At 39.0% G+C, this 11,169-nt stretch overlaps 1 protein-coding gene across 1 annotated transcript; it reads left to right on the forward strand.

The window, feature by feature from the left end:
• The first annotated feature begins 25 nt into the window (after positions 1 to 25).
• LOC110746648 (cytoplasmic tRNA 2-thiolation protein 1) lies at positions 26 to 3,178 on the forward strand. The gene is made up of 10 exons (XM_021946882.2): positions 26 to 404; positions 602 to 716; positions 833 to 975; positions 1,068 to 1,187; positions 1,529 to 1,641; positions 1,722 to 1,814; positions 1,921 to 1,961; positions 2,112 to 2,178; positions 2,319 to 2,430; positions 2,641 to 3,178. The coding sequence occupies exons 1-10, from the start codon at positions 300 to 302 to the stop codon at positions 2,803 to 2,805; spliced, it is 1,074 nt and encodes a 357-aa protein (XP_021802574.1). The 5' UTR covers positions 26 to 299; the 3' UTR covers positions 2,806 to 3,178.
• The last annotated feature ends 7,991 nt before the right edge of the window (positions 3,179 to 11,169 follow it).

Here is an 11,169-nt window from a genome sequence, read left to right on the forward strand (position 1 = left end):
AGGGCCTTTTTATTTCCTTTTTGGGTTATTGGAAGGCCAAGGCCTTTATGAAAACATACAGAATCGAATGAGTGTTTTCGAAACGAAAAAAATAAAATCAACTTGGAAGTGAGAAAAAGGAGGCGCGCAGAAAAATATTCTGCAGAAGTTCCATATACACTAGTATTAACTATTGACTATCGAGTCGTAAACAATTTCTGAGAGGACCGTTGTGAATTTCCGAAAAAAGTGAGAACTCTTGTTTGTGATTATCTCTCGTTCGCAGCTCCTGAGCTTTCCACCAAGTGCAGTGACGTTGAATGGAGGAGTCAGCCGACGGCAAGGCCAAGAAGGCTGGGGCTCGCCTGTGCTGCCTCTGTCATCAGAAAAAAGCTGTCCTGAAGAGGCCCAAAACCCTAGAGCAGGTAATTTTGCCTACTCCGATCATGGAAACCTATTTAAACTACCTTCTGTTTGTTTGCCAAGAAGCTGAGACGAGATACATAAACTCGTCAACTGTATTTTGTGGTACGCGTTTATTATAAAACCCTAGAACAGAACCGCCTGAGTTTTTTTTTTTTCTTTTAGAAAACAAAATTGAAATCGATGATTGTTTATGAAGATTTGCAGGGAGTGTTTCTATGAGGTATTTGAGGAGGAGATCCATCAGGTAATTGTCGAAAACCAGTTATTTAAGCCTGGTGAGCGCATTGCCCTTGGCGCCTCTGGTGGGAAAGGTAAACTAACCAAGCTATGCTTGTAATACTAGTTAATGCCATATTAGATTGTAAAAGTTATGTGGACCTCAGCTTTTCTTCTGATAATTGCTTTTTATGTTATTTAATACTGTCAGATTCCACTGTCCTTGCTTATGTGTTATCGGAATTGAATAGGCGGCACAATTACGGCCTGGATCTCTTCCTGTTGTCAGTGGATGAGGGCATTACTGGCTACAGGGATGATTCTCTTGAGACCGTCAAAAGAAATGAAATCCAGGTGAAGTGAATATCGATTCTGAGTTGCTGGTCATATGAAATGCTTGTGTTTTTTTTTCTTTGTTTCCGTTAATTCAAAATTTCTACTTTCAGTATGGGTTGCCGCTAAAAATAGTCTCGTACAAGGATTTGTATGGGTGGACCATGGATGAAATAGTTAAGATGATTGGTCTCAAGAATAATTGCACCTTCTGTGGTGTTTTTCGTCGTCAGGTATTTGCTTTTATTGGAAATTGACTGCTTGTGTATTTTTTCAGAAATCTTGTATGCATGTATTTAGACATGACTTCAGCATTCCTATGTTTTGACAACATCAAAGCTGTCTGGTTACTCCACAGAAACTTGTGCTGCTTATTATTTAGTTATGAACAAGCAATTAAAGCGTCTAAACCTATTCACACAACCTTGTTTCCCATAACATCTTATAATTTATAAATTCTAGCATAGATTAGCTTTCTGTGTCATTAAGCATGCAAGGCATGGACAACGTTTATTGGTTGTGAGAGATTATATGGAATTATTCAACTTAATGTATTTAACTTTTTATCTCTAAGGCCCTCGATCGCGGTGCTGCATTGTTGAAGGTAGACAAGCTCGCTACTGGACATAATGCAGATGATATTGCCGAAACAGTTCTGTTGAACATATTACGAGGTGACATTGCAAGGTACTTATTGAGGTTGTTCTTTATTATTTTTTCCTCAGCTGGTTTATGTGGTGAGCTGAATTGCTGGTTTTATTTTGTAGATTGAGTAGATGCACTTCAATTGTCACTGGTGAAGATGGGCCAATTCCAAGATGCAAACCTTTTAAATACACTTATGAGAAAGAGATTGTTATATATCCTTACTGCTGAAATACTCAATACTGATTTCTTTCTTTGATCACTGTTGTTCATCTTAATAATGAGTTGGAATTAGTTGTGAAGCCTTAACTAGATTTGCACGTATGCATATTTCAAGAGGCTGGACTACTTCTCCACCGAATGTAATTTAGTTTAACTCTAAGCTCCTTCAGATAATTTCGCTCAACTCTTGCTCTGTTATTTTCACTCCTCCCAACAACCCTTGCCACTATATTCTATGTTTTCGTGCTTTTAGGGTTAGATCTCATAAGCCATTGTTGTCAAAATTGCAGGCATTTATTCACCCAATGCTTATCGTGGTTTTGCTCGCGAGTTCATCAAGGATTTGGAAAGAATCAGGTGGGTTAGCTTGTTGTGAGTCCGTTTAGGCAATGTTTCACTTGTTGGCATTGTAGTTTTCACAAAATTTAATCATATCAGACTTCTGTATGCACATTCCATACTTTTTTGACAATTTACTCCACTTCTTTCTACTGAAGACCTAGAGCCATTCTTGACATCATCAAATCAGGAGAGAACTTCAGAATTTCCACTTCTACAAAAATGCCAGAGCAGGGGACATGTGAACGGTGTGGTTACATTTCAAGCCAGGTAAGTTTGTTACTAGTTTCACCTTGGTAAACATGGCATCTGATTGCAATATCTGGTTAATGTTAGACTCTCAATCTACTTTCGTTATCTGGGTAGAGCTGGCTGGCTAAGCAAGATATCATAATCGTCCCAAAGTTCTGGAATTACAGTTATTGGTGTGTAGTAATAATTTGATTAGGCAATCTGAACATTTGTTGTTTTATTGTGCAGAAATGGTGTAAGGCCTGTGTTTTGCTTGAGGGGCTGAATAGGGGTTTGCCAAAGCTGGGAATTGGACGGACTCGTGGACTTAATAACGATGATAAGAAGGATACAAAGAAAACTAATGGAACCAAAAGCATCGAAAGCAAACAATGTGGAACTTTGGACTTCTGATATAACCTGCAAGGCTATTGTATAAATGTATGATAGTCTCAGTATGGCCAAGGGAAGTATTTCAAGACCAAAATGAGTACTTCAATGTTCCATGTGGCTATTGTGACGAGACGAGAATGATAAAGACACCCGAAAGAGTTGCAAGAGGAGCGGACATCATCTTTCCTCATGGCCGGATAAGTTACAGAGTAGAAAGACCGGTGGAGATTCCATATTACCTGTAATTTGACAATATTGCAAGAAATTCTTTTCAACTCTTGTAACGGTTTTGATGTAGTGGTTAAAATTACTTCTTTTTCCGTATCGGATCGTAAGAGGCCTGAGGTGTTTTGAACTTTACAAACTCTAATTATGTAATTTTGGTTTGGGCCCACGAGTATTTGAAGACCAAGTTGTACTTGTATAGGAGTATTTTTGCTCACTACTTTAACCATAGGTGTACCCTCACCACCATCATCAATGCTTGACACGTGTCCATAGATGTAATCATGATTCCATAAATACAAAGCAAAAGTTAACTATAGTTATGTCTATGGACACGTGTCAAGCATTGAGAATGGTGGTGAGAGTACATCTATGGTTAAAGTGGTGAGCAGAAATGCACCCGTACTTGTATACCTGTTGCATTCCTAAAAGGACACAAATTAATGTGCAAACAACCAATTAAAAATACCCGCAAGTGTACGAATCTAATGAAGTATAGATTATGTAAGTACGGGGTCGATCCCACGAAGAACTTGTCGGTTTCCTATAAGTTCTAATTTGAGTACGTAAAGAACACTAATTTTACACAACACACAAACACAATACAAATTGGAAACTAAAAATGAAGTAAGGAAGATAAAAGAAATGAAACAACACAAGAAAACAAAGAAAAACACAAACAGCACTTTCTATCACCCGTTTATCACCATTTGGACAGATTCGTTTCTCTGTTTTTCAGTTTCGACCTCTGTCCAGTTTTTGACCTATAACTTTCCAACCGTTTATCCAAAATTCACGTTCTTTATACGGTTGGAATCAGCACAGAAAATGCAAGAACACAACGCGGACCAAAAGTCCAAAACAATTACGGAAACAAACAAAATTCAGTGACAAAGACACAAAACGTGTCAAACACGCAACTCACACACACATTGGGGGGGTTTTTTGATTTGGTTCAAGTGACCTATTTCTATTGCATGAAAGTAAATGGACTTTGAATTTAAATGTGAATGGCAGAGATGAATTATCAAAATGTGAAATTAAAATGTAACAAACACTAGGGTTTCGGAATCCATCCTAAACAATTCTACCCATGTTCATGGATACTCAAGTGATGAACTCTAAATGTATTGATGAAGATGTTCGCAATCAAGACCATGGGTCGTGGCTCAAGACGCATTGATTCTCTCTAATATACGTAAAGTGCATGGTTCGTGCTACAATACTTGTGCCCTCCTCATAACCGAACCTAGGTATGGTTCGTACTTCAATTCGATTGCAAGGAAAACCCATTAAGTTCAAAGAGAATATGAACATCACAAGAACCCTAATAGCATGGTGTTTACATTAGGTATTCAAGAAACCAATTCACATGGATGGTTCTTACTCCATCCATCTATTGCTTAGGAAAACATGAAGATACACATAATCCCAACAACCTCAAGAAGCATGCTTTCAAAGGTAATCAATCAAGGAAAACACACATCAAGGATAGATTAATTTGGTGAATTGGAATTCATCAATTGTTGTCAAGAAACCAATTCACATGATGCTCACTTAAACAAGTTCAATCATTTGTTGCTAATTAGAAATTGTGTTCTTGGTTATCTTACACAACTTCTCAACTTTAGCTACATGCATACAACCTAAGGTGATTAAGCAAAGGAAGCAAACACATATCATAAAATTCAATTAGTGAATGGGGTTCATCAACAACATCTAGAAATTCATACACTCAAGCATCAAAACAATAAGGTAATCATGTTTAGGGCTTCAACCTAAGCCCTAGCTATGGAGTTTAGTTGCTCATACTTATTCCAAATACAAACTCGAAATATAACTAGAAGGAGTTTACAGATTTGGAAATGATGAAAGCTTGAAGTCTTCAATGGTGGAAGTCTTCTCCTTTCTTCCTTGGCTGCACCTCCTTCTCCTTCCTTGCTCTTAGCTCCCCAAAAGCTGCTCTCAAGTTGTGTAGAATGTGGAATAGCCTCATTTCCCACGATCAAAAGGCTCCCAATATCAGATTGCAATTTTGACTTCTCCTCCCTCTCTCCTCCTTTCCAGCTTTTACCTTTTAATATAAAACTACCACCTTTGATAAAGCCTTAGCCCATTGTCCCCTTGCCATGATGGAGCTTTGACTTCACAAAGATGCCAAAAGCTCAGAAAATATCTATTTTACAAATGTAATTCCTTGTTACCAAGAGTTATGGTAACAAGAAGTTAAGATGACACAAGGGAGGTAAAAGCTGGCCAAATCCGGATTTCCAGAACTGTGGTAACATGATGGATTGGTTGGATAGGCAATACTTGTCCAATGAAGCTCAAATTTGGATATGTTGTAGTTAACATCCATTGGAACAAGTCTCATGAAGATCATGACCTCATCCGAGCAACAGAGCATGTTGATCCCAGGCCAAGAAGTTGACCTACGAAAATGAACAAAAACAGAATTTATAACTAATAATGCACTTTTAGCTCATTTTCATCCCAACCAAGGCAAAATCTAAGAAAACACAAAAAGGAAGTAAAAAGCTATAAAATGTCAAGAACTAACTCAAAATAGTGGGTGAATAACATGAAAAATCATGTGTAAAAATGAACCGAACAAACTTCCCAAACTTATCTTTTGATAGTCCTCGAGCAAAACAGAAACTAAAACAAGACTCGAAACAAAACTTTTCGAACACTTTCCAAAGAGAGAGTGACTTATGCAAATGACTCAAAAATTTTCACAAGAAAAACTTAGTTTAGACATTAGTCACAAGGAGGCAAAGTTCAGAACACAACATGCTCAAGTGTAGTAGTGTGATGGCCAAATGAAACTCATTCTCCAATTTCAGTTTTCACACAACTTCAAAAAATCATACCAAGCATAAATGTAACTTCAAATCTCACCAAAGTTGTCCTCTCACAAATGAATCACTCGGGAGAGGGTTACAATGCATCACTCAATAATAGACATGAGAATAGAGTTAAACCATAAGGGACTTAACTCAAAATTAGCAAGCTGAAAAACATGCATGAATATGATCTCAAGAAGGATGCTAAACACTCAAAAGCTGAAAAATGTGTGCAAATCAACCACATGACATTTAGGATCAATTTAGGTCTTTATTATAGGTTGTAATGGGGTTAAGGGTGCAAGGTGAGTAAGAAATGAAGGATATGGATACAACAAAGTCCAAGGAACTCACAATGTAAGAGCATATAATCGTTGACTAAAAGACTTTGAAACATCACGCTTAAGATTTCAATTTTTTTTTTTTTTTTTTTTTTTTTTAGGGGTGATCAAATAGACCACAAAGCCTTGTACCTCCACTAATTATGATTCACACTCCTTCCTTCCATTCGAACAACCAAGAAACATGGAATTGGATTTGAAACCATTGCCACTTAACCACAACTTTTCTCTTTTCTTTCACCCTTTGAGTGAAGTACTCTTTTTTTTTTTTTTTTTTTTTTTTTTGAAATGTAATAACCCTTCCCAAACTTAGCATGAAAAACATATCTAAATTAAAGCTCATGAGTTCCTTAGAAAGGTATATTCTTGTTTTTCAGGCTAAGGCTAGAAGTAAAAATTGGTTACTTGAAAGAAAAGGCTTACATACATATAGGCTCAAGGTGGTTAACAATGGAAAATCATGCTTAAGCATGCATACGGTTAGCTTGAAAGGCACAAACGGTCCAAAGAGGGCCTCAATATCATTTCTCAAATGTCATGTAATCAAATTGCACAAGAATGAGTGACTTTTAAGTGCTCAACCAAATCAATGAATAATGAGATCAAACAACAACTCGGATGACAAGAAAATAAGAATATGTGTATAACACTCATGAATTGAAGCAAAAGGCTCAAAGCTCACATTATATGGTTATACAAGTCTAATTCATGCTTGATACAATTCTTTGGATCATGCAAATCCCTCAACTGGAGAATTATGAAACAAATGGCAAGTGCATAGAGGGTTTCAAACATATCATGCTAGAACGATGCCATTTCATCGTATATGTCCGGAAAGTGACTTGAAAACAAAAAGATTCAAAACAGAAAAGAAAACAAAATAAAAGAAAGCAAGAGTTTAAGTGAAACGAAAAAGACTTGCTATCCCTTCCCAAACTTAAAAATAAACATTGTCCTCAATGTTAAAGAACTTAGGCATCAACAATGTTATAACAAGAAATAAAGGAAATAAAGCAAGTAAAAACAAGAACAAACAAGAAATACAACTACAACACGGCTGCAAAACAAAACGAAACAAAACAAAACAAAACCAAACTGAACCAAACAAAACAAAACAAAACAAGCAGAACAGTAAGCCCTAACAACAGTCCTACGCACGCAGAAATCCAACCCAAAGAAACGCACAAACCAAAATGAAAGCCCAACCCAAAGGAAAGCCCAAAAGCGAAGGAAGTATATAAAACAAAGAAACTGAGTCAGAAACACAAAGAGCGAGGACTCAGAAAAATAAAAAAAAGTGGGCCCTGATGTCTCGGCTCCTGTGAGTCACGGGATACAAAGTGAGAGACGTGCCGACAAGTAGAGGTCTCTCTCACGGTCCCAAGCCAGAATTATTGCCTTCATAGGAAGGCGTGACGACTTTCGTTTCTTGAAAGCGCTGAAAGGCGGAAATGCAATTAAAGGGGTTGGGGAACAGGTGAGGCGATAGAGGGGGATAGGCCGCAAGGGCCGCGCCAAACCAGAAGCGCAGTGGCTAGGGTTACGTAGAAACTAACTCTATAAAAGAAGAAGAGAAAGAGTTGGGGCAAAACACACAAAACTCAGAAACACACAAAAGAGAAAAGCAAGAACAAAAGAAAAGAAAGTTCAAATGGCCTCTTCCTACCCATTCTCGCTGGATCTCAACCTAGCTCAACCAACTCAGACTCAGGGCCAAGCAGTGGCACCAGTGTGGATGCCCTACTTTGCCTCAGCACGGGGGCACGTGACAGTGAATGACTCGATACTGCTGGACAACGATGTTGCCCTTGGAGTTGCTAGAAATCTAGTGACTCCCAAGGATATACGGGTGCTGGGATCAAGGGATGACAACCGGGTCGTGAGCGATGCTCTGGCACTAAGCGTGCAAAGCACAGCAACAGTCGCAAGTGTGGGTCATCGCCTAATTGCGAAGTCCCATGAGGTGGAGGTGCTAAGAGGTCAGTTGGCGGCAGAGCGAAGTATGGTTGAAGAGTGCCAGAGTATTATTAAAAGTTTAAAAACAGAAAGGGCAAGGATACTAGAGGTGAATCGACACCAGCTGGAGGCGTTGCGGGAAGAGAACAAAAATCTCTCAAAGATGGTAAGTGTTTACGCCCATGACATGAGAAAGCAGCTGGAGGACATAGACCGACCGGGAAAACGCAAGAAAACAGACCGCGAGAGTGGTTACGCTCAAGCTAAGAATGCAATCTTTGGGAGCTCGAGTGATGAGCCCCAAGAGGCTGTGCGTGAAGCCCCGGAAGTGGATAGCCAAAGGGCTAAACTCAAGGGTCCTATGGTCGAGACACCGAGCACTGGAAAAAAATGATTCTAGTGTATTATTGGTGTGCCTGTTTGTCTTTGCCTTTCGGTGAAATTTTTTTTTTTTTTTTTTTTTTTTTTTTTTTTTTTTTTTCAATTTCTCGTTTTCGGAAATAAAAGAAAAGAAAGTTGCAAAAGACAAAGAAGAAAAACAAAACACACTTCCCAAACTTGAATAAAGGGAATGCGACAAACTAAAAAGAAACAAAGCACACTTCCCCAACGGAAATAAAACAAAGACGACAAACTAAAAAGAAATCAAAACACAATGAACCAGAAAACAGGGAGGGAAAGAAAGTAAAGTGAAAGCAGAAATGCTTCCCTGTTTAACTTGACTCATCCGCAAATTGCTCCGGAAATACAAAGTGGTGTCGGCTCCCCTATGAGAATAAGTCTATTTAAACCACTTCTCGGTTGAAAGAAGGAGCATCCTGCATTTCAACCTGCAAACTCAAGAAAAACCATCAAAAAGCCCAGACAGAAAAATCAATGGCATCCCCAGATATGCTTGTTGATAACCTTAACCTTGAGTTGTCGCTTGCACCACCAAATGCCCAGATACGGGCTCCTCCAAACCCTATCTTCCCAAACTCCTCATACCATCATGGCTCGGCCTCAAACTTCTCTGAGGTGGTGCCGCGAAGGGCAGTAATGCCGGAGGGCATGACTGTCAGCAGACTTACAGTTGCAGATCATCTGCATGTGGCGCAGAGGTCTGACCAGATGGCAGTGGACGAGTCCCACAATCTAACCGTGCTCAACGCGGTCTCGGCCACAAATTTGGGCATGCGCCTACTGGCGAGAACACGAGAGTGCGGGGCACTGAGTGAGGAGGTGGCGGCCCTGAAAGCTCTGGTGGCGGACCTGCAGAAGCGGCTCTACAGTGCCAGCCAGCATGTAGAGATGCTGCAAAAGAGGAATGAAGATCATGTAGAGCTGTTGCAGGTTCTACAAGCAAGAACAGACAGAGGCAATTAGTAGAAGCCTCAGGTGGTGCAAAATGCAACAATGAACATGTGATTGAGAAATTTATGTTTTTTTTTTTTTTTTTCAAGTTTGTGTTTGGAATCACATGTATGGAATGAAATAAACATTTGAGCCAAAGTTCAGTGTGTGCAATCATGAAGCAATTTACTTCCCAAACTTAACAACAAAATAGAAACACAAACAAGTAAAGGAAAGTAAAAGTAAGAAAAACAAAGAGAAACAACAAGAAAATCGAAATTACCTTGGTTGGAGATTGAAATCCTAACTCAAAAGGAAAATAAATAAATAAAGTAAAATAAAAGTAAGTTTGAGTCTAGAGAAACTCCACTTTGAAGCGATTAGGACGACAACAAACTTCTTCTATTCACCTTGGGTTGCCTCCCAAGAAGCGCTAAGTTTAAAGTCTTTTGCCGGACTTCCAACATACTTGGGTCACTTGGGGGGTTTTGGCTCAATCGCCTCCTTGTGCCGAACATGAAGTTTCTTCAAATCCCTTTGCCATCTAATCAACCCATTTCGTATTCTTTTCTTTTTATGCACATGAGTAGGTTTCAAAAGCAATTTTAAGCGCTCTTCAATACGTGGATTAGATGGAGGAGGCACATATTTAGGGTCGGGTGGCCTTCTCATTTGAGTAGAAGGAGTGACATTGAACATATGATTGGTGCTTGGAACATGGATGTTCAGCTTGTCTTCCTTTAGTACTTCAAAAACAGAATATGGCATTAGATTAATTGAAGCACCGAAATCAATTAAAGGTTCCTCAAACAATTTATCACAAACTATACAAGGAATTGTGAAACTTCCTGGATCTTGCAAATTGGGAGGAAGCTTCCTTTGCAAAACAGCAGAAACCTCTTCCGTTAATGCAACAGTTTCGCATTCCTTGAGCTTGTTTGCATCCAAGGAAGGAATATTGACTTGCACTTGCTTGAAAGTTTCCAATATGTCCTTGGCATGTTGATTTTTCCTAGAACTCATCAACCTGTGAGGAAAAGGAGCATGTAAGATATCTTCATCAGTAAGTTCACGACTTACCTTCTCCTTTCTTGCCCTTCTTGCAAGTTCATGCTTTGGGATCCACTCAGGTGAAGATGCTGCTTGTTTATCTTCCCCCTTGTTGATTTCATCCTTTTCCTTAGGCCCAATCACTTGCTCAACCTGCATTTCATCAACATTGTGAATCAAATTTTTAGAACCATCAATTTCACCAATTACCTTACCAGTTCTCAAGGTAACTGCTTGAACATGCTCACGCCCATTTTGTATCACTGTTTGGCTAGACATTATCCTAGCTTCCCTTTGACTCAAAGATGTGACAATTTGCCCCACTTGATTTTCTAGATTGGCAATGGCCTTAACCATTTTTTGCATGTGGGTATCATTCCTCTGCATATGGGTGTCATTCCTCTGCATGATGAAACTATCTGTGTGTCTAACCATTGAAGCAACAATTTCTTCCAAAGTTGGTCCTTGAGGTGGTTGGTGAGATTGACTAAGTGGTGGTGGATTATAATATTGGGGTTGACCATAAGGTGGACAAGTATTATGTTGGCCTTGATATGGTTGATATGACCCTTGTTGAAAATTTGGATTGTCGGTCCACCAGAAGTTTGAATTATTTCTCCACTCCGAATTGTATG

The sequence above is a fragment of the Prunus avium genome, chromosome 1 (genome assembly GCF_965620075.1).
Source record: "Prunus avium chromosome 1, drPruAviu1.hap1.1, whole genome shotgun sequence".
Lineage (NCBI taxonomy): Eukaryota > Viridiplantae > Streptophyta > Magnoliopsida > Rosales > Rosaceae > Prunus > Prunus avium.